The 25583-nt window shown below is 33.5% G+C and overlaps 1 protein-coding gene across 1 annotated transcript in view; it reads right to left on the reverse strand.

Annotated features, from left to right (window-relative positions):
* The window catches only part of LOC139505419 (hemicentin-1-like), a 34393-nt gene extending 16755 nt beyond the window's left edge, over nt 1-17638 (reverse strand). The window contains exons 1-11 of the mRNA XM_071295034.1: nt 17626-17638; nt 16860-17162; nt 16321-16626; nt 8765-9070; nt 8147-8452; nt 7590-7889; nt 6212-6511; nt 4753-5061; nt 4025-4330; nt 1932-2234; nt 800-1099 (exon numbers count right to left, since the gene is read on the reverse strand). Coding sequence (XP_071151135.1) covers nt 800-1099; nt 1932-2234; nt 4025-4330; nt 4753-5061; nt 6212-6511; nt 7590-7889; nt 8147-8452; nt 8765-9070; nt 16321-16626; nt 16860-17162; nt 17626-17638 — 3052 coding nt within the window. The remainder of the gene's footprint in view (nt 1-799; nt 1100-1931; nt 2235-4024; nt 4331-4752; nt 5062-6211; nt 6512-7589; nt 7890-8146; nt 8453-8764; nt 9071-16320; nt 16627-16859; nt 17163-17625) is intronic.
* Between the last annotated feature and the right edge of the window lie 7945 nt (nt 17639-25583).

The raw sequence follows: 25583 nt of genomic DNA on the forward strand, positions 1-25583 counted from the left end.
ATATATAATTTAGCCGTGTGTTAGGTAGGTGCATTAAAAATTTAATTTTATGGTTAAAGTCACTCGCCTACTATTATTCATTTATTATCGAGATTGTAATGAGAGTTTAACAAAAAAAAAAACCAATATAATTCTGTTAATTGTATTATTTTCTGTCTCAAAAATGTATAAGCTATATTAATATCACCTATATCTCCTTTACTTTTCTAGGCTTTTGATTGGTTAGAAGCAACCACATTGAAACCGTGTATATCCCATATTAAGTTAATAGGCGGGGTTTATTTGAATACATGGTTTGTAGTGGTGTTACGTCCATTTATAAAACAAAACGGTACTGAGAATATTTTTTTTTTAAATTTCAACAGATAGTCGAAGGAATGGATTATAAAAGATTTCAATAAATTCATCAAACACATTTGAAGCTTACACGTTGTTATTGTTGGCATTTGTTTGTGTATGACCAATGGAAGTAGTTTCTTAAGGCTACTATTATTGAAGACTTGCTCACTTTGAAAGGTCACTAGTATGAATACCACATGTTAAGATAGTCGGTAAGAAAAACTCGTTACATGGTGTAATCGGGACGTAATACGGTATATATGGGGTCAATAAATTCCATATGGGGATTCGAGCTTTGCTCTTGCCCCATATATACCGTATTAGGACACTATGCTACTTATAATATCAGAAAAGCAGCATTTTATAAGTATTAACAGACACAAAGCTTGATAATTTCAAACTGACTTCGTTTCAAGCTTGTTTGGTAGCTAGTTTCGTACGTTTTTTAACACACACTTACTTCCTGTAACAGTCAAATATGTCTGAGATGAAGTTCCGGTTCCGACAATGTTAGTTGCTGTACAGACATAGTAGCCCTCATCACTCTGAGCAGCAGTGTTGACAATTAGATTAGGACTGCTGACAGTTGGCGTATTATATTTCCCGACGGTGATGAAAAGTGAAGATTGTACTCCATTTATCACTTTATACCACCGTACACTTGTAGCATTTGGGTTAGCGGATATTGTGCAGACAAGTGTTGCTGTCTGTTCAAGTAGTACGTTGTAACTATTGGACTGAATATAAACTTCAGGTGGACCTGCAAAACATATTAGAGAGGCATCATCAACATGATCATTTGTCATTATGAAAGCACGTTCAAATATTGATATATGTCTTCATGAATAATTACACATTGACTACATTTTATATGTTAAATATAATGATCTGTCAACGTTATGAAAGAAATTAGAAAAACTGAAGGCAACTCTTAAAACTTCACAGTACGGAAGCAATTGCACCTTAATGGACCTCATTCAATTGTGATGGTATGAAAAGTACTTTAGAGTCAGCCGACTGGTCAACAGATACGACTTTCAACAATTTGTGTTTATTACAGAATGTTTTAAACTCTCAGAAAGACTAGCTTTGTTGTGATACATTGTATGCAGTAAAACAAAAGACTAAATGAAAAAAGGCTTTGAAAAACTATAGTGTGCAGAATAATATTATTTTAAATAGTATCATGTAAAAAGATTATATCCCGGACATAGAGATACAGAGCAATAGAAAATTACCCTGAAACTAGCTATAGTGAGGTAATTTATCTGATTTTTCAATTTTCCGGAGTTCAATAAAAAACAATGAAAAAAAAATTAAAATTTGTTCAGATGTCATGAATGACGTTTTCTTCTTGATAATTACCCAACCTACCTCCCCACCTTATGTGTTATATAGTAGAAATATTGTCTAAAACAATAAAACTAAAAAGACTATGGGTTCAGGTAAAGTAAAGTATGTATCTGTAGGTGATGTAGTTCCGGTTAGAAGTGTCAGGATTTAGTTTCAGGATTGAACTGCAAAGTTTGCACTGGTAAAGAAAGTAATTTCAATTTAAATGAGTAGATATAAAAAAAGACCTTTATACATACTTCCGATAACATCTACACATGTCTGCTGACTATATCCAGTTCCAACTGTATTTGTTGCATAGCAAATATAATAAGTTTCATCATTTTGATCAACGTTACTGATAGTGAGAGATGGATTATTGACGGTAGAACCACTATATCTAGCTGTGTTTGTCAAAGAAATAGTCACTGGCAGTCCGTTCTGGATTTTAGTCCAGTAAACATGTGTGTGCGTGGGCGTAGAAGTTACACTACATACTAGCTGCACTGACTGTCCGTAATTAACAAGGTAAATGGGTTGTCCAACCGTCACTGTTGGTATATCTGTATCAAAGAAAACAATAAATTATATATATGTACATCAAAATTTAAAAAAAATCCATCTTCTTATATCTATTTAAACATTGTGTTATTACTTCAAATATTACTAAATAATGGCATTACGGCGATTAATAGATGCTTACGTCAACTTCATAAGGTTTTATTTCTGATGAAGAGTTTTGTTTTGTTTTTAAATCATACTAATTCTGCTTTTGTGTATATGAAACAAAGGGTCTGCTTACAATTCCGGGGACATAAGATGTTCCCAGTTGGTGATAAGTTTGCGCTGCTTAGCCTTAAGTTTTCCCTTTGTACAGCTGTTTGGTAGTTTTCGTGTTGCAGTGTCGCGTTTTAGTGAACGGTACCTTAATAAACAAGCAATACAGAGTCGTAGAATCACGTGGAAACTAAGACATTCAGTGGAGCTATGTTTTTTCTCTGGATTTTGTTTATGTGTTTCTTTTTCAGTTTATTTTGTCAACGTATGTCATGACAATCGTTAAATGTTTAGTGTATTAAATCTTATTTTAAAACCTTGTAATAGTACCTAACAATACGGTTGTCAGAGTGATACAGAGACGACTCGTGGTAAGAGCATATGGAAAAATTATCGGCGAATAAGAAAAGTTTTTAAACGCAGTTCATTTGTGAAGATTTGGATAGGATAAATACATATATAGATATAGAAAGATGTGGTATGAGTGCCAAGGAGACAACTCTCCATCCAAGTCATCTATAAAATTATAACATTATAGGTTAAGGTACGGTTTTCGACATGAAGCCTTGGCTCACATCGAAGATAAAGCTATAAAGGGCCTCAAAACATTACATATGTAAAACCATATAATCTGGAAAGCTAACGGTCTAATCTATACGTTGTGTACAAGTTATCATTTTGTACAAATTATATAAAAAAATTGTACAAATTATAATTTGTATTTTGACTTGTTACAAATCAATCTATTAAAACTCCAGGATTTGGTATACATGTAGATTTTTATTTTTTATTATTATTGTACAAGATATAAGTGAAATTAAGCCTTATCAAAGTCAAAATACAAATTATAATTTTTAAAATTGTTTTGTACAAATTATAATTTGTACAAAATGATAACTTGTACACAACAACGAGAAACAAGAAACGAGAAACACTTATAAACCACACCAACAAACGACAACTACTGAATATCAGTTTCCTGAAAGGTGCAAACAATTGCAGCGGGATAAAAACGTTTAAATGATACCAAAAGAGGGACGAAAGATACCAAAGGGACAGTCAAACTCATAAATTTAAAACAAACTGACAACGCCATGGCTAAAAATGAAAAAGACAAACAGAAAAACAATAGTACACATGACACAACATAGAAAACTAAAGAATAAACAACACGAACCCCACCAAAAACTAGGGGTGATCTCAGGTGCTCCGGAAGGGTAAGCAGATCCTGCTCCACATGTGGCACCCGTCGTGTTGCTTATGTGATTACAAATCCGGTAAATAGTCTAATTCGGTAGGTCACATTCATGAAAGGGAAGGGGATTGTAGTTACGACGTAAGGAACATATCCGATATCATTTGTGAAACGGTTATTCCATAACGGTCAACCAACTCGTGATGGCGTACATGCTCCCTTTTATGAAACAAAAGTGTAACATCACAGCATAGAAAGACACACTATAAAATATCAATTGGAATGGCTTAACTTAAAAAAAAACTTTTAACATTAAGTATAATACGACTTTAAAGATAAGCATCCATCTTCAATCATTAACTTTAAATGGTCTATACTTACTTCCGACAACGTTAAATGTGGTCGGATTACTGTGTCCAGTACCAACATTATTTGTTGCATGACATCTATAAACACCAGAGTCACTCTGAGTCGTACTGAGAATGATCAGTGAAGGGGAGTTTACAGACGATCCTTGATACTTCTGGGTATTCGTCATGGAGATGGTCTGTTCGGCGTTGTTACCGACTGCCACGGTCCAGTAGATATTGGTCTCTGTTGGTTTAGCTGACACGGTACAAGGAATAGTAATTTGACTACTAACATTTCCACTGTAAGTACTCCGAGGTATACTTACTGTGGGTAGATCTACAAAATATAATTATGTGTTTGTACTAATATTGTTTAATAGACCAATCACCGCATGAAATGTTCTTAGTTGAAACAACATTGCACAACAGTGACAAGAGGATACTAGTTGCAATTTGACAAGATAGTTTTTCATATACAAAAATACAATCTAGTCTTAATCTTTAAAACGGTGTAGCCCATTTTCAGAACTGGAGTTCAACATTCATTGTAATAACTACTGCCTATATTTAAATGGTATGCTCCTATGTTATGCACATAATTTGCAAGTAACAACTAGTTTATTAACTGTGTCTCTCATGTGTTGTTATTTTCTTTCACGTTTGTCAGTTTTCTGAAGGTAGGATATAAAGTAATATACTAGTAATTGTGAATTTATAAGAAAAATATTTCTCAAAATCTCTAGTTTTAACGTAACATACTGCCTACAACATTCAAAAACGTCTGACTACTGGAACCTGTTCCTGCTGAGTTTGTAGCTGAACAGACGTAATTCCCTTGGTCCGCTTCAGTAGTACTAATGATAGTTAGAGATGGAGACTGTACTGCAGATCCACTGTACTTGTTAAAGTTATTGGTACTCATATCAATTGTAATAAGAACACCATTTAAAAGTTTTTGCCAATAAACGTTAGTGGCCGATGGATTGGCATTAACTGTACAACCAAGGTCAATTGTTCCTCCAAAAAGCACTGAATAGGTGGTGGACAAAACTTGTACAAATGGAACATCTGAAAAACAATATGGTCTATTAATCGTTTGCCTTTATAGACATTTGAACATCGAATTTGATAAAGAGGATACCACAGATGCAGTTAGGTTAGCCTCATTTTAAAACTTTAATCTATAAAAAATATACGTAAACGGGCGTTTGAAAACAATACTAAACGACAGAGGGATGAGAGCAGTTTACAAAATGTGACCTTTCAATGTATGTAGAGCACAATTCATGTCTGCATATGGAGTAAGTATTTACTATGTTTTCCTTGAAAGTGGATTTAACGAAATGTTAAAATGGTTCATGTTGAAGACATCCCTCTTACAGTAACAATTGGACACACATTACCACGGAAATCAACCAATTGTCGAAGTCGTTACTAAAATCATGCACAGTATTACTCGATTATGATATTGTCGAACTTGTGCTGGCCAAGCAGCTCAAGACAAGGAAAGTCAAACTTAATATTTAGATCAAGATATTTTATTTGTCGTAGAAACGTTTGCAGTATACTTCCAAACACTTATTAGCTCATCTGCAAACCAAGTTCATCATTCACCTGCTTTGTTCCCCATAATTTGCCGCCTGACATAGTGTTAAATATTTTTATTAACTCCACCTGCACTGCTCAAAACTGTTCTGGACATCCATCGTTCGTTACTTTCTTTTTCCCTTCCTTTGCTTTGTTAGTATGAAACCTTTATCTACAGAAACCATCCTACTGCCTGCTAATTGATTTTGTATTTAGTGACGCTATTTTTGAAAACATCACGATATTCAAATGTCATACTAAACCATCGCACTTCAGCTAAAGGACCATCGCACTTCGGCGTTGATCATCGTACTTTAGCGTGACCATCGCACTTCAGCGTCTTCATCGCACCTCAAAGTCCTACATATTTATTTCTATTAAAGTTTGTTTAGGGTTGCCGCATAAACCATTTCGTCTGATTCGGGAATAAATGAGTGAATGAGAAAAAAAAAAAAAACACTTTACATATACGATTTCCGAAATCAAAAAATAATTCGTTCAAAAAATAGAATTGGAACTATGACAAATGTGCAAATACTTGTTAGTTTGAATGTCCCTTTGAGATCGTTTGACTCTCTTCTTATATAAACATAAATGTTTTTACTTATTTAACAATATTTTATTTTCTTACCTCCAATTACATCTAAATATGTTTGTTGACTATATCCAGTACCCACGTGATTCTCTGCAGAACATTGATAGTGTCCTTGGTCAGATAACTCTAAGGCAGCGATGGTAAGTGAGGGTGAAATTACAGTCGAACCTGAATACCGCACATTAATCATATTAACAATTGTTGCATTTCCATTTGCAATTTTTATCCAGTTAACACTTGTTTCCATTGGATTAGCTTGTACTGTACATATCATTGTTATAGTTTGCCTGTGGATAGCGGAATACTGATTTTGAGCGACTGTGACTGTAGGAATATCTAAAATGATAACAAAAACTGTTTTTTTAATCATTCTCTTTTGTAAAAATTAAGTAACACACTTATAAATTGGAAAAGGGGAGAATTTGCGTAGCAAATAGAAAGAAACAAATAACATGTACTAGAAGTAAACAAACGTATGATTAGCTAATAGTAGAATTACAAAGATACAGAACTCCAAGGAAAACTTTAAAAGGAAAGTCCCTTAACAAATTGCAAAATAAAAAGCTCAAAGACATCAAACGAATTGATACAAGCTATTATATTCCTAACATGGTATGGGCATTTTGTGATGTAGAAACCCTGGGTTTTGAGCTAGCTGAACCTCTCACTCATAAGACAGTCATATACAATTTCAATATACTGAAAACTATATGTGAACAAAACAAAAAGATATTATTGGGTGATATATATGCATGATTGTTTATTATTAATTCTTTTTGGATTTTATTTGGCTTTTAGTAAATTAAAGTGCCCTAATTGTACTTTCGTGTTAATTTATACAATTTGTAATGCATTTTTGTTATTAACTGTTTGTTTACTTATTTTATATATCTCGTCTCACTAATTTTTATAAGTGTTTGGTATGACGATAAATTTACTTCTGTTCTTGAAGTATGAACAACAAAGCTATTCATTTTGTGTTATATATTTCCGCACTCTGTAGTTTATCTTTCTATCTTTCTATATTTTACAACGCTCGGATACTAATTATGGTAGAAATTCAGCTAAAATTTCCATCGGATATTTCATCTGCAGTTTGAATAAGTTTTAACCTTAATTTAATATCGCATTATTTGTCAACATGGGTGAACGCTTTTGAAAAAAGTACACAAGGAAATATCCATTCAGCAAAACCTCAAAATGAATGAAATGAAGATGAACAATTGAGAATAAATCACTATTCCTGACAAATAATGCAGATTTTGAAAAATAACTTACGTCATAAATGTATTTTAATACCTGATCAAACCTCAACATATAGCATGAAAAATTTAAGATAACATTTATCTATGAATTTAAACATGTCATGAAAATTATACACACTATCTGAAATATCTGTACATAAAAAGCTCACCTCCTGCGACGTCTAAGAATGTCTGTTGACTGGTTCCGGTTCCAACAATATTGGTTGCAGTACAGATATAATTTCCTTCGTCACCAGATGCAGCATTGCTGATAGTAAGATATGGTGTACTGACAGAGCTACCAGTTATTCTGGATCCATCTACTGTTACTGTAGTGAGTACACCGTTAACGATTTTTTGCCACGTGACTGATGTATGAGCTGGGTTAGAGGAAACTGTACATTGCAACGTCACTGTACCGCCGAGTAAAACGGAATATATGTTGGAAGATATAATAACCACAGGAATATCTGTCGAAATAAAAGGTATCATGCTATTGCAGAAGGGCAGCACATGCTATTCATATATTTTTTCAAATATTTGTCAAACATGTATAAAAAAGAGTACTAATATCGTTTAAGAATATAAAACTGACGCCAAAGAAAATCTTGAAATACGACATCTCAATTTGAAATTTGATAGTTATATTTCGAAAAAAAAACAATGATCTTAGACACGAAGAAACAAATGACTATAGGATTGCAATGATAAAATATTAGTAAGTTACCCCCAGACACATCTAAAAATGTCTGTGTGCTTCCTCCAGTTCCAACAATATTTGAAGCATAGCAAACATAATATGCTTCATCTTTAATATCAACGTTATGTATCTCTAGAGACGGTTTACTGACTGTGGAACCTTTATACTTGTTGTTACTGTTAGCTACATTTATATCTGAAGTAATGCCATCCTTGATCTTTTGCCAGTAAACGATTGTATGCGCAGGGTTTGCATTGACGGTACACACCAGAACTGCAGTTATACCATAGTTGACATAATATATCCTTTGTTGTATTGTAACAGTTGGTTTCTCTGAAATCGTCGAAATAAATTTATATTGTTCATAATCGTAGTTTTATAGATCTACATTATTTATAAGATATGGAAGACATAAAAATATGTACGTTTTTTTTAATTTGTAATGATGTAATGATTAAACAGTTCTCTCATGTTATATTAATAGCTTGATTTTTAAAAGGTGTGTTTGAAATTATAATTGTAATGAAAGCCAAATATTAACCTTATTATTACCAAAAAACAAACAACTCGGAATTATTAGTTAATAAAATAAGTCTTCATTCAGTTTAAATGTTTATGAACATTAACGCAATCTCTCTTACTTACGACCGACAACAGTTAATAATATAGATGAACTCTGTCCAGTTCCAACACAATTGATGGCATAACATGTGTAGTTTGCTTCATCGGTTGATTGAGCGTTGATGATAGTCAGAGATGGAGTAGAAATCGAGGAACCAGAATATTTCCCGCCACTATTAATGACATCAATCTCTATTGTTGTTCCACCCAAAGTCTTTTCCCAGTAAACTCGTATTACAGCAGGTTTCGAAACAATGGAGCATATAAGAGTTTTCGAGCTAAAATAATCTACATTGTAGCTTGGCAAGTTAACCTGTACTGTTGGGATCTCTAGAAAAGAAAAATGTATGTATACATATATATGCTATACTTTCACTCAAATTTTGTGTAGTTCAAGCCACACAAAAACTTCTTGGTCATGCATCCGATTTCACCTTGAGATATGCACACGCCTGATGAGGCTAATTTGTTAAGCAAAGTATTTCTATTTAAAATCTAAAGGCACTTTTATTGTATAAATTAGCGTGTTTAAGTTATATTCTTAAACATTTATATAATTAGTAACTTTTTCATTTTCACAAATTGATCTACACCTGAATGGATTGGATGTTGATTGTTGCTATTTTAGAACTATATAAAATGTATAGTGTAAACCAATTAGCACCTCATGATGTGGTGTACCATCTTTGCCGTAAGTTTATTATTTTTTAATGGATATTAATTAATAAACAGATCCATTTTGTTACACCTTGCGATCATTGTATTTGGCAAATAACATTAGTTGTTCGATCTGTTAGTCAAATGCGTCGTGTTGAAACATATTTTTTCACTCTTTCGGTCTTTTGGAAAATGTTGTTTGTGCTGTATTTAGACACCTATATAGCGAAATTTGTTACAAGCACTCGTATACAAATTGCAGTTTTTATCCAAAACAACCATAGGTTTGAATGTTGTTCTCAGTTTAGACTTGTATATATATATATATGACTGAATAAATAGTCTACGATAAATCTTACGGGGCGATGGATCATATAATTATGATTCAGTACACTACAAAATATAATACATAACAAGTCGAAAAGCGTACAACATTACCAAAAAACACAATAAAACGAACAATATGTTATATCTTTCGGATAACAGATATCCTTCCTCGGTAATAGCACGATGACAAATTAATAATGTCAACTCAAATTAAGACTCTATCAAAATCTTGAAATTTATACAATTTAAGCGAACGCTGGAACAATTTTAAAATTTCCAAACACGGCGCAAAGACTACAAAGATATGTCAAATAAAAATAGTTATTTACGATGTGAACTGGCACAACTTTAAATTCCAAAAGGTGGTGATAGTTGAGATGTTAAACAACTGCGTGGAAATACAGTCCCAATAAACAGTCGTGACCGATATAAGCTGGTATAATATTAAAAATGTGACAACGGTAGAGAAATTACAACAGAGACTGCGTATTTAAACATCCCAAATATATAGTAATTTGATGATAAGAAAAATGAGTAATAAATTCTTACTAAGTTTAAGTAATAGAACGTGGATGTGTATTTACACATTCCTGCCAACTGTAATTAAAACTAGTATAATTAAAAAATTCCTGAAAAGTGTAAGAGTCCAGTACGGAAGCCGGAGTAACTGGACACAAGTAATGGCAGGAAATAAGTGATGGTAGGGAAAATGAGTGACAAATGAGTTAACAAATAAGTCTTTTAGACTTGCTGGTCTCCGAAAAGCTAAGACAGGAGGATCGGGAAAGATTTTGGATAACCTTGGATGATTGGCAATACTTTGCCAATTGGCAGGGATCAAACGTGAAAGGTTAGTAAAGGCGGGATTGTATGTTAAAACAAATGGAACTATGTTGCTGCGCCTCTTCTTTTTGTACTGTAACAGGTCATTGAGGCTGCTATTGATAGCACGCGCAAACCCCTTATCTATTTCCCATTTCTTATAACCTCGTTTGAATAAAAATCCGCGAAGTTCCTGCAACCACTGAGTGACAGCCTCCTCAGAGGAGCAAATCCGCTTGACTGTACTGGATACTTTTTGTACAGTGTTTTTTTTTGGGGGGGGGGGGTGACAGCTTTGTGGAGAAGCTGATGTTTATTTGTAGATTTACAGTAGAGGTCTGTTGATATGACACCGTCCTTTATAGATGTAGTTGTGTGTAAGAAAGAAAGATATCGTAGAGTCGGATATTTCATATGTAAATTTAAATGACTGGTGAGCTTTGTTTGCATGTCTGATAATAGCATCCAATTTTTGTTGGGATTCAATCCATTTCATGTCAACATCATCGATGTAACGGAACTAAGACAGCGGTTAGGATAAAAATGTTGAAATAATTTGTTTCTCTAATTTGCCCATGCAAATATGGGCGTAAGACGGTGCCATTTTCGTCCCCATCGCTGTCCTGTTTATTTGAAGGTAATTCTCACCATTAAAGGTAAAATTGTTGCATTTCAGGACAGAGTAAGCAGCTGGACTAAACATTCGATAGGTGGTTCTAAAGTGTTGCGCGAGTCTCATATTTCCCTACCCGATTGTATTCCGCCATCATGAGGTATTTTGGTATACAATGAGGTGACATCTAAAGTGACAAGGAGGGTTTCCGGAGGAAGAGGGTTCATGGATTCCATTTTGCGAAGATAATCTGTAGTGTCTTGAATGCGAGAAGTAAGATTTTCTTCATGAGATCTTAAATGAAAATTTCGAGATTTTCTCAGTCGGGTGGCCATTAGCGGATACAATGGTTCTACCAGGGTTGTTAATCTTGTGTATTTTAGGAAGAACCTACAATCGACCAGGCTTGGCGTTCTTTGATTTTAAATATTCAATTATATCCTCATCTATGTGACCGTCATTGTGCATGGTTTGTAACGCAGTAATAATTTTGGAACTAAACTCGGAAGTAGAGTCATATTCAAGTTTCTCATAAAATCTTTCATTAGAGAGCTGACACTCTGCTTTCGCGATGTAGTTGGCTTTGTCCATTATCACAACAGATTTTCCCTTGTCTGCTGGTTTTATAACAATATCATCTCGGTTTCTCAGCGATTGTATGGCTTTTTTTCTCGTCAGAAGAGGTATTATAAAACGACCAGTACTTGTTGCTGGCTAGATGAACAACATCCGATTTGTTTTTGTCAATAACATCTTCCAGTGTAGCAGATTTACTGGGCTTTGGAATCCATGAACTGTTCTTTTTAAAATGCGGAATTATGATTTCGTCCTCCGAGTTGGACGTGTCTATGTCTTCCTCATTATCCTACTCTTTATACTTGTTACCAATTATTCTTTAGTTCTGAGGGTTCTGGCAAAGTTATTGAGGTCATCCTCCAGTTTCATATTATCTATGTTACTAGGAGTAGGGCAAAAATTCAAACCCTAAGATAAGACTTTAGTTTCATCTTCAGTTGAAAAGACTGTTGACAAATTGACAACTGTGTTGTTTGGATTGGCCGTAATATGAATTTTTCTTCGAAATCTACGGTTGCGAGGCTTTTTACTATAATTTTTTGAAGGTCTGTTTAAAGGGTGGGTAATTTTCACACCATCACGTTTAAATTTGTTTATCTGCTTGACGTGAATCTTATGTGATTCAATACGTTTGATATCACTAAGCCGTACTTGAATTTCGTCAAGTTCAAGACCAGATAATTGGTCACGAGATCGGCAGTGTAAGTTATCACTAAGTTTGTATAGATAATTAACTTGATGAATTGCTTCTTGACGTAAAAGATTCGTCAGTATCAAGGAACTGTTGTATAGAATATTGTTCCATCTATGTAAAAATCTGTTGGATTTTATGCCTGTTGTAAGTGGCGAAGCTTTTAAAACTAACCCTTTTGGAATAATTCCTTGATCAATGTACGTTTCTAAATTTTAAATATGATGTTCTGTTTTGATAATTTTGATAGTAAAAGATCTTAATTTCTTAAAATAAAATTGCAAATGAATGATGGAATCAGCAGTAAGAATATCGGTTCGAGTATCCATACTCAATGCAAATTACAAAACAGGTAAATATATTAAATGACTGAATAAATACATGGCTGTGTACAGTATGTATATACAACTCGTCGTAACATCAACTAAACAATGTTAGATCTGTAAATTTGCTTTCGAAAATTGTTTGTTCTATCCTCGCTGGGATTCGAACCCATGCTACTGAGATATACAGTGCAGGTGATTTTGGTGACACGACAAGGAAAGGTAACACCCGGCCACCGAAATCTTTATTTTTGTGAAGCCAAGGTGGTCTTGTGGTCTAGCGCACCGAATACAGTACAGGCGATTTGGAGTCACGTACATATAAATATAAATATTTTCTGTAACTGTATCTTGCATTAATTTGTAGGACCCTTTACTATAGATAATTGAGCTGATCTGTAACAAAAACATTTCCATGCCTTATATATCATGTACTGTATTACGACGCTAGATTAAAAGTGACGAGGAAAGGTAACACCAGGCCACCGAAAGCTGTATTTTTGTGAATCCAAGGTGGTCGTGTGGTCTAGCGCACCAGATGTAGTGCAGGCGATTTGGAGTCACGATATCTCAGTAGCATGAGGTCGAATCCCGTCGAAGGAAGAACAAAAATTTGCGAAAGCAAATTTACAAATCTAACATTGTTGACTGGTTTTTAGACGAGTTGTATATACATAATGTACATAGCCATGTATCACCATTATTGCTGGTGATCCGATGGATACATCTGTTGTGGAGTTGTCACTGACTCAGACGTACATATAAATATAAACATTTTCTGTGACTGTATCTTGCATTAATTTGTAGGACCCTTTACTATAGATAATTGAGCTGATCTGTAACAAAAACATTTCCATGCCTTATATATCATGTACTGTATTACGACGATAGATTAAAAGTGACGAGGAAAGGTAACACCAGGCCACCGAAAGCTGTATTTTTGTGAATCCAAAGTGGTCATGTGGTCTAGCGCACCAGATATAGTGCAGGCGATTTGGAGTCACGATATCTCAGTAGCATGGGTTCGAATCTCAGCGAGGGAAGAACAAAACAATTGCGAAAGCAAATTTACAGATCTAACATTTTTGGGTTGATGTTTACATAATGTACACAGCCATGTATCACCAACATTGCTGGTGATCCGATGGATACATCTGTTGTAGATTTGTCACTGACCTAGACGTACTTATAGATATAATTATTTTTTGTGACTGTATCTTGCATTAATTTGTAGGATCCTTTCCGAATTGATTTTCCTCTGAGTTCAGTATTTTTGTGAATTACATTTTACTATAGATAATTAAGCTGATCTGTAACAATAAAATCTTCAAGGCTTATATATATTGTACTGTATTACGACGCTAGATTAAAACTGACGAGGAAAGGTAACACCCGGCCACCGAAAGCTTTTTTTTTGTGAAGCCAAGGTTGTCGTGTGGTCTAGCGCACCGGATATAGTGCAGGCGATTGGGAGTCACGATATCTCAGTAGCATGGGTTTGAATCCCGGCGAGAGAAAAACAAAAAAATTGCGGAAGGAAATTTACAGATCTAACATTGTTGGGTTGATGTTTAGACGAGTTGTATATACATAATGACTGTCACTGACTCTCTCTATATATATAATCTGTCTAAACATCAACCCAACAATGTTAGATCTGTAATTAGCGTTTTACTACATTTAATGTCTTCTCTCGACGGGATCCGAAATCATACTAGTGTGATATCGTGGCACCAAATCGCCTGCACTGTAAACGACGCCCTAGACCACTCGACCACCTAGGCTGCACAATAATGAAGATTTCAGTGACCGGGTGTTACCCTTCCTCGTGAGTTATAATCTAGTGTTAATCGTTACTATTCGCGATAAAAAAATTGTCTGATGAACCGTATGAAATGCAATAAAAGCGCTAACAGAAACAATGATTGATTGATAACGTGATTTTTGTGTTTTTTGTTTTATTTGTAAACTATATTTTCGGTACAAATGACTATATATATATATTATTTGTCTAAACATCAGCCCACATATGTTAGATTTGTATCTGTAAATTTGAGTTATCAAATGTTTTCATCTTCTCTCACTAGGATACGAACTTATGCTACTGAGATATCGTGGCACCAGCATATGGAGTATATGTGTGTCAATTGATACGTTACTCTGGAGCTAGCTCAAAGTACGTTGATTTTGTTGAACGAGGTATACTACTTTCTCAAAAGTTGCTAAGACAGGGCTATTAATCAATCAAATTAAGGTCATCACTTCAGAAATTTTGCGGTCGCCATCATGAGCTGATTAACCATTATGACAAAAGTGTGTCACAAATTATATCTGATATTCTTCCTCAGTCATAATTACCTTCCATCATTACCGAACTGAACAACAAAATAACACGACGGGTGCCGTATACGGTGCATGCAATGCTTACCCTTCCGGAGCATCTGATTTCACTCCTGGTTTTTAGTGGAGTTTTCTTAACGATTATTTATAACTGTTGATGTAAATGTCTTTTGGTTTGTGAGTCTTTGTTTACTCCTTGGTTAGATTGTTAAAATGTCTACAACAGATTTAATTCATCTGATCTCCATCAGTTGTGTTGATACAAGGCTGGCAATTCATTATGTTTATATATAATTCGTCTAAAAGAGGGACGAAAGATACCAAAGAGGGACGAAAGATACCAAAGGGACAGTCAAACTCATAAATCTAAAACAAAGGGACAAAGGGACCAAAGGGACAGTCAAACTCATAAATCATAACAAACTGACAACGCCATGGCTAAAAATGAAAAAACACAATCAAACAACAGCACACATGATACAACATAGAAAACTAAAGATAGACAACACGAAACCCCACCAAAAAACTAGGGGTGATCTCAGGTGCTTCGGAAGGGTAAGCAGATCCTGCTTCACATGTGGCACACGTCGTGTTGCTTATGTAATTTTTGCGCTAAACATCAGCGCAACAATAACAGATTTGTAAATTTCCATTAGCAATTTTTTTGCTCTTCCCTCGCCAGTTTTCTGAATATATACTGACATCTCTGTATCTGTATTGTTATCCAATCACAAACCTCGACATATTTGTAATCCGTAATATTATATGTTATTCAGGTCTCAGACAGGGGATATACTGTGACATTCCCGGCTTAGAGTTTATATATCCTGTAATCTTCATGCCTTATATATCATTTACTTAAGTACGACACTAGATTAAAACTGACGTGGAAAGATAACACCCGGCCACCGAAAGCTTCTTTTTTAAGAATCCCAGGTGGTTGTGAAGTCAAGCGCGCCGGTTACAGTGCAGGCGATTTGATGTCATGATATCTCAGTAATATGTGTTCGAATCCCGGCGAAGGAAGAACAAAAATATTCCGAAAGCAAGTTTACAGATCAAACATTGTTGGGTTGATTAGTAGTTTAAACATATTTATTTATAGTGGATTTGGAAACAAGTTTTTGCAACTTATGTTTGGTTGATGTTTAGACGAGTTGTATATATAGATATACATATACAATAAATTGTCATTATCTATACAAACAGATGTGACAAAAAAAAGTCTTACCTCCTTGGACGTCAAGTGATATCTCCTGACTTGAACCAGTTCCTATATAATTATTGGCGAAACACTGGTAGTTTCCTGCGTCACTAAAGTTAGCGTTAAATATAGTTAGAGATGGTGTCAGAGTAGTAGATCCACCATATTTACTAGGATTGGATGAGGGCCTTATATTGGTTATCTGTCCGGTCACATTACTAGTCCAATACACACTGGTAACAACAGGAATGGCAGTAACAGTACATTCTATTGTTATGGAATTGCATATTTGAACTTCAAAACTAGATGCTACAATTGTCACATTGGGAACGCCTGTCAAAGAAAGAAAAATATTTTGTATAAGAATTAAATAGAAATTACATTTAAATATTAATAGATCAATTATTGGTCTTCTAACCAAAACATATTGGAAAAGAAACAATGTGGTCGTGTAATACTAAATAAAACATTAAAAAACAGATATACAAGAAGATTTTTTTTTCGAGATCCATAAACAACTTTGTTATATTTATCATAAATGTAAAATTAACTTTTAATTTACTTACCTCCAGTAACTTCTAAGAATGTATTCTGACTGTTAGATGTACCAACAATGTTTGTAGCATAACACACGTATGTTCCTTCGTCGGTATTCTGTGTGTTGGTTATTGTCAGGGATGGAGCTGCAATGGTACCTCCAGAATATCTACCATTACCATTTATATCAACGTTAGTTTGAACACCATTGACCACCTTTCTCCATAACACGTTAGTCTGAGTAGGAGTTCCAGTAACTGTGCAATGTATAGTTATCCCTCGACCAATCAAAACACTGTATGATGGTTCAGGAATAGTAACCTTTAGTAAATCTTAAAAAAATATCATTCATACGTATTAACACATACTTCAATAGTTGTAAGACAAATAAATAATTAGCATAGTGGGAAAGAGCTTGATCGACATGAATCAAAACTAAATGGTTGACAAAAAGACATAAATATCAATCTATAAGTACTCGTAGTAAATTAAATATAGTTTAACTCAAAAGAAATCATACATAGTAAGAATCAAATATCTATCAAAATACATCCAGTGAGTTAAATAGACAGTTTTTGATTATATATCCCGTAACTGCCGATGGACGTTGAACAATCACTCCAATCAAAATGTAATAATACCTTTATATATAATATCATCCCAAAAAAAATCAAAATCAAAAGGTTCATGTCATCTAAGGATAATATTATAGATAAAAAAGTAAGTTAATAATTGTGGACTTTATTAAAAGATAGAAATACAGTGATCTGGAAAAAATAGATATGGCTTAGTCACCGATATTTTCCATCTATATTATGTTATACAACTATATGTATTATATCTTTATATTAGAAACTTGTTCTGTAAAGAAAGAATTAATTGTGTTTAACTGTTATACTAATCAATGTAATAAACATGTAATCACTTTTTAAAAGACCCAATAAATTCAAAAGTATCATTTATCAACATCTTAAGAAGCACAGTCATCCTATTAAATATTTAACAGTTCAACCTTTAGAAGTAGTAAATAAGCAGCCTGGTGAATCTCATTCCAAGTTTGTACGATCACGAAAAATAAATGAATTAAATTGGATTAAAAAATTACAGACAGTCTACCCTCTCGGTCCTAATGATAATATCATGGGAATTGGCAATATATCAAGAACCGATTCTGTTAACATTTTGGATATAGTTTCTAAAACTGTTCGTAAAAATCGTTCTCATGGACGCAGAAAAAATCGCAATCAAAGAAAATTTCGGACCAACCATACAAATATTTCGGACCTAATTTCCATTTCAAAAAACAACGGCAGACATTATCTGTTAACCAAGCTTTGTTCTTTACCTATAAATAAATTAAATAAAATTTTAGAGGATTGCAACACAATTTCATATTACAGTCCTAAGTATGAAATTGTCCAAATTATAATGGCATATTGTTATTCTAAACTGTTTCCAAAAATTGATCGCCCTGAAGATCATAAAAAACATTTTATTAAAATAAAGTATGTCAATAAAGGTTTTGATTTTGTAAATATTGCCGGTATTTTTAACGACCATTCTGTTAAAGACCAAATTCCTGGATATTTTGATAATACTGAACTCCCTCTCATTTGTTATATTTACAAGAAATCTACCCGAAAATATGTGTTTAATTATAGCCAATTGTGTAAAGATGTAAATATCACTGAAAATACACCTATGTCGTGTAATTGCAGTAATTCAGAATACACCTATGGACCAATTTCCCATGTTATAACAGGAGACCTTAACATCGTTCGCGACCGAGAGTTAAAATCATTCCTCAGTAAAGGACCTAAATATCGTCCCCCGTCAACTATTAACTGGAATGAGTGTCGTAATATCATCAACGACTCACTCCGCGCCTACTGTTTGAAATGGGTAAAACGGGAAAAAGCTGACAAAAAATCTTTGGACTCTTTTTTTAATTCAGTAATGAAGATAGTTGATATTCGAATACAACATTTTAAAGAACATTTTACCCTCAACAAAAACTATAAAAACCCTATTTCGCGTATCAAAAATAAACTAACAGAACTAGCCAAGGAATTTGTTTTTGTCCCGGCTGATAAAGCTGCTAATAATATCATTATTGTTTGACGTAAATTTTATATAGAGGTTCTGCAAAAGGAAATCACGAATTCACCAACATTCCAACTGACTTCATTTTCAGAAAACGACATCTGTAACAAACATAAACTTTTAGCTACTTCTTTACAAACAGAACCAAACACAATGAAAGTCCCAACTATGTACTGGCTTCCGAAGCTGCACAAAAAACCTTACAAATATAGATTTATTTCATCTTCCAGCCATTGTTCAACTACTAAATTGTCTGTTTTACTTACTAGTACACTTGGTACAATAAAAAACCTGATAATAAATTGTTCAAATAAGGCCTTTGAAAATAGTGGAATTAATTACTTTTGGAGTGTCAAAAACTCGTTGGAAGTACTTGATAAATTGCATGCATATATTGGTGATTTTGAATCTGTTCAAAGTTTTGATTTTTCTACCCTATATACCACTTTGCCTCATATTCTTATTAAGAAAAAATTCACATCCCTTATTAACTGGGCATTTAAAAAGTCGGAATGCGAGTACATATGTTCAAACTCTTTTAGATCATTTTTAGTAGCAATAAACAAAAGAACTATGTCAATTGGACATGCTTTGATACTATTTATGCACTTGAATTTTTACTTGATAACATTTTTGTTCGCTTTGGAGATTCCGTATATCGTCAAGTTATTGGAATTCCAATGGGGACTAACTGTGCACCACTTATTGCGGACCTGTTTTTGTATTGTTATGAGTTACAATTTATGACTAAAATTAGCAAAGACCCATCAAAACAACATTTGATACAAAAATTTAACAATACTTTTAGATATTTGGATGATATATTGGCTCTAAATAATGACGACTTCAGTATGTATACTAAAGAAATTTATCCTGTAGAACTTACTTTAAATAAAGCTAATGATAACAATGACCACTGCCCTTTCCTCGATCTTGATATCTATATCATAAACGGGAAGCTTAATACAAAAATTTATGATAAAAGAGATGATTTTTCATTTCCTATTGTTAATTATCCATTTTTAGATGGTGACGTTCCCTTGTCACCATCTTATGGTGTTTATATATCTCAACTTGTACGATTCGCTCGTGTATGTAACAATGTATTAGATTTTAGCGAGAGAAATGTATGTATTACTGAAAAATTATTACACCAGGGTTTTCGATATCACAAACTGGTCAAAATATTTACTAAATTTTATCACCGGTATAAGGAAATAATTCGTAAATATAACTCAACATGCAGACATCTTATACGTTCAGGTATTTCACATCCAAAATTTTATGGAAATATTCTTTATAAAGCACAAAAATGTCAGTATTCTCCTCAGAAACTAACAAAACCTTTAAATAGACTTATTAAAAGGGGATATAGTTACGATACTGTTGTCAGGTCATTAAAGATTGCATATTTTGGCTTTAACATTGATTCACTGATAGGGTCTTTGCATCGGAACTAAACACATTTATTTCTAAAAAAACAGTTGTTGGCATGACACGGGTTATGTTCTTCTCATATATTTTATGATAGTATGATACTAAACCCCTAACGGGAGGGATTGTACCTGATATTCATATGATGAAGACATAATCTTTCAATCAGTTTAATTGAGGTCTGGAGCTGGCTTGTCAGTTAACTGCTAGTAGTCTGTTGTTATTTATGTATTATTGTCATTTTATTTATTTTCTTTTGTTACATCTTTTGACATCAGACTCGGACTTCTCTTGAACTGAATTTTAATGTGCGTATTGTTATTCTTTTTACTTTTCTACATTGGCTAGAGGTATAGGGGGAGGGTTGAGATCTCATAAACATGTTTAACCCCGCCGCAATTTTGCGCCTGTCCCAAGTCAGGAGCCTCTGGCCTTTGTTAGTCTTGTATGATTTTAAATTTTAGTTTCTTGTGTATAATTCGGTGTTTAGTATGACGTCCATTATCACTGTACTATTATGCATATTTTAGGGGCCAGCTGAAGGACACCTACGGGTGCGGGAATCCTCGCTACATTGAAGACCCATTGGTTGCCTTCGGCTGTTGTTTGCTCTATGGTCGGGTGGTTGTCGCTTTGACATATTCACCATTTCCTTTCTCAATTTTACTTGTATAAAATTTAACTTAACTGTAATGCTCATATTATTGGGTGTCATAATTGACTATAGAAAACTTTTGTATTGTATTCATTGTTTCTTTATGAAATTGACAGTGTGAGAAAATCATAACTTTTTGCCTTTCAAATAAGCAATGTTGTTGTTTTAATAATCGCTTATACAAGGCAGTTTTAATAAATGGTCTATTACTTTTTCACACAAACTGCCTTAACTTTTTGGAATTTTTTATCTTCAATGCTCTTCAACTTCGTACTTTATTTGGCCTTTTAAACATTTTTGATTGGAGAGTCACTGATGAGTATTTTGTAGACGAAACGTGCGTCTTGCGTAAATATAAGATTTCATTCCTGGTATCTTTGATGAGTTTATTTATCAGGCCTCTACATTACTTACCCCCCTCGACGCTGAGTGTTATTATTAAATTACTCTTTCCAGTGCCTACAGTATTCGTAGCTGTACATGTATAGGTTCCGATATCAGTTGATGACAGATTAAATATGGTTAGAGACGGTGTGGCAGTTGATATTCCATTATATTTCGTTACATTGCTCGACTGTGTAATATTTTTTGACGATACACCATTATCGAAGATCCACAACACAGACTTGAGTATGCTTTCTGGTGACGAGACTGTACACTGTAAAGTAACAGACTGTCCTGTTATTTCTGAGTAGGTGGACTGGTTAACTGTTACTACTGGTATGCGTGCTTTAGTAAATAGATAACAAACAATATTAATAAGACAAAGGTAAGACAAGGAAAGGATTTGTTTTGTCCAATTGTTCGTAAATATTGATAATAAATCCATTGTATTAATATCATTATATCATTAGGCGCAAAAATAAAAACAAGTTTCAACAGTTATAAAATAAGGCATATGCATGTGTGCAGCTGAGTGTACATTAAACGTTTAAAACAAATATCTGTGTCAGTTAAAAAGATGAATTTCAATATGTATACCGTTGATTGTTGATAAAATTACTATTCATATCTCTCCTTTAGTCCCTTCAGGTTTAAGAGTAACTGAGGCATCCAAAATCTCTCTCTCTCCCTCTCTCTTTCTCTCTCTAACTCTCTCTGTGTTTTCTACCATGGGTGTTCCAATTTTAGTTTACTTATATTATTTGAAAGGTGATGTTTTCAAAAGTATGTCATGATCTTGAGAGGTGTCTTGTGATTGGGTAGTTACCTAATGCAGTCTAATGTTGAATTTAATTTCTGTTTTATCAGCAGATTGCAAGTTCAAAAATAAACATATGTGTACTAGTTTCCGTTCAACAATTAGAGCCTACATAGATTTTTTATCACTGCTTTGTTGCTGTGCTAGTGAAAAAGAATTCATTTTTGTCGACAAAACAGGCACTAATAATTGCTTTTTCCGCATTTTTTGTGCACCCGATTTTGGAGGTCAAATGTTTGTTTTATTTCTTAACTACAAGTATATCATTGATTTTTGCGGTATACGATAAGTAATAAAAGTAGATTAATGAAACATTCTTTTAAGGACAATTCATTTTGAATAAGACACAAATGCAGACAGTAGATGACGCATTTGTCTATCATATTATAGGTTGAACGTATAAATACAACTGTTTCACAAACCACTCTTGTGTACGTATTGGTTTACAGATATGATCTCTATATTTCATTTCACAGCGACATAACTTTGGAATATTATCCGGATAAATACAAAAGAATAGCAGCCAAGTTGAGTTCTGCTGAGGCCCAAAATGAAGGGTAGTACACAATCATTTTAGTATAGTTTAAACTCAAGGAACATCCGGCATATAAATGTAGGAAATATGCCGCGCAGTTTTGATTTTTTATCTTTGAAAATAGTTGCAGTACATTTGAACTTTTCATTTTAAAATATATATTTACGACACATAATTAAGATGGCACATTTTGAACCATAAAAAAGGAGTTTTTTTCTATGGTAAATTACATTGTCCATCATTACTAAAGTTCAACCGATGAAAGACATGGTTGACTATTGCCTACATGAAAAATACAATCCATGGTTTATATTTTATTCAAATATCATGTTTGATGCAGTAGCAATATTCTAACCAAAACATATAGTATCCTATTTTCATACATATAACTATAAATAGAAAATACTGGTTGGTTTCAAGAATCAGAAAACCACTTCAATAACTATAGCTAGATATTTGTACAGAGCATAGTGTTATAGTGTGTGTCGAGCAACACATCTTGCTTTTTGTTACAATAAAAAAAAACATAAAAAGGAAATATCTTACATAATTCGTGCCATTTTGTGCTTACTTTCACAGTTACAAAAAATAAAAACATCGACACATAACTCTAAATATAATTAAACAATAAAAAATGAATATGAAATTTAGGTTATACATTATTATATGCAATTTCCGACCTTTGTACGGGTCGTTGTCGTCTTTTTGATACACTCCCCATTTCTGTTCTCAATTGTATTTTAAGATTATTGTTACTTTTATAAGATTTATAATATAATCAAGCATAAGATTTCTAAATATAATCATGCATACCAATAACATTTAACAGAAGACTGGCTGTCTGGTCGTTTAAACCACGTGTATCTTTATGTTGAACATCACAATAAAGTATTCGACCATCGAAAGAGACGTTTGGTGCCCACGATAGTACGGAGGTAATAGTATAAGTGTTATCTGACTGCTGTACTGCAGATTGTTGTAAAACGGTACTTAACCATGTTAACTGACTGTTACCAATCCTCATTGTAATGTTTGGTGGGGGGTTCCCTCCCGTGCTGATACATGTCCACTCATTTGTAGTGCCACTTGATACAGTTGGAGATGATGCAGTCAACATTGGTGTATTTGGTTCCTCTGGAAGAAGTTTAGGCAACATATTTCATTGGTTATTGCAATAATCAAGAACACATATTTGTTAACTATATATACAAACAAACATACAACGAGCCCACAATCTGCGAACATCAGCTCTTTCAATTTTCTGCTTTGCAAAAAAATATCTAACATTCTTTATTGTTAAGGAATGAAGTAATATGCAATCTTCCCAGACATATATGTATCACAGACGTTATTTCACAATAAGTGTTTGGTTGTATTACTTGAATTGTTTTTATAATGTTTGCAGATAAAAGCTGAGATCTGATATTCTTATAATTGAAATCTCAGTTTGAATGAACTTTTCTGCGGAGGATGCTATCCTAAGCAGTCTGTAGAACAAAAAAGGGTCAAAGAGTTTATACAACTATTAGTTGTTTTCAAATATAAAGCTGTAGTTTTATTCTAATGGAAGGATATATAAAATCGAGTTTCATATTCAAATGCATAGTTTTTCATGAATGAAATTAATTTTATCTTAAACTGTAAACTTTAATAATTGCCTTGATTTCGTCAAATGTATTATAAGGATTTAATGCATCTATTTGGAGTTTGCATTAAATCTAAAAAAGATAGTTCATACTGTATACTTCTAAGAAGATTGTTGCACTCAAATAGCTCTGTAAAACAGTATTATCGACCCGACATTCAAACACAGCCAAGTGGTAACTGATATCAGCTGTATAGTTATATGTGTTTCTTGTGACGTTTGGTACTTTTGGTGTATCCAATATATCATCTATCAAAGCGGCTTTACGGAACCATTTAACTGTTGGTGCAGGGTTACCACCTAAAGATGTACACGTCAATGATCCTTCTTTTCCTTGAAATGTCAAATTCCGCCCAGTGATTATTGGAGTACCAGGAACTAAAATAAATACAATATGTTAATATTTGTCTGTTATCAAAATAGGGGAAATAAGCACAGTCACCTTTTTTTTCGGAAAACTGTGTTAGTATACAGATATAAAAAAAGAAGATGTGGTATATGATTGCCATTGAGACAACTCTCCACGAAAGACCAAAATAACACAGAAATTAACAACTATAGTTCATCGTATGGCCTTCAACAGTGAGCAAATCTCATACTGCATAGTCAGCTACAAAAGGTCCAGAAAAGACAATGTAGAACAATTCAGACATAAAACTAACGGCCTTATTTATGTTAAAAAATGAATGAAAAACAAATATGTAACACGTAAACAAACGACAACCACTGATTTACACGCTCCTGACTTATATGTTCCTTTTTTCCAGCATATGTAGGGTACAGGAAAATTATTTAGATACACAAAGGCAAGGTGTCTAATACAAAAACTAGAATTTCAACTTAAGAAAAAATAAAATGTCAAACGATTCAAAAGACACACTAATTTAATAGTAGTTGTGGAATCAAATCATGAAAAATTCTTAAAACAAAATCGAATGCGATCTCAGTACACTAATCTAAATTTTCCTTCAGCTTAAAGAATTTAAATATTTTCCGTAAATAATCAACTAAGGTATGTTCAAACTAAATTATTTAAGCAACGTATGATATTTAATTTTAGAGACGAAATGTAATTCGAGACACATCAGTGCCTATAATTATAGTAATCTGTATATATGCATTTTAAAGATCTGCATATTGTACAAATATAATCGCTAGTAATTATAAATAAACAGGCACA

The sequence above is a fragment of the Mytilus edulis genome, chromosome 1 (genome assembly GCF_963676685.1).
Source record: "Mytilus edulis chromosome 1, xbMytEdul2.2, whole genome shotgun sequence".
In the NCBI taxonomy this organism is placed as follows: Eukaryota; Metazoa; Mollusca; class Bivalvia; order Mytilida; family Mytilidae; genus Mytilus; species Mytilus edulis.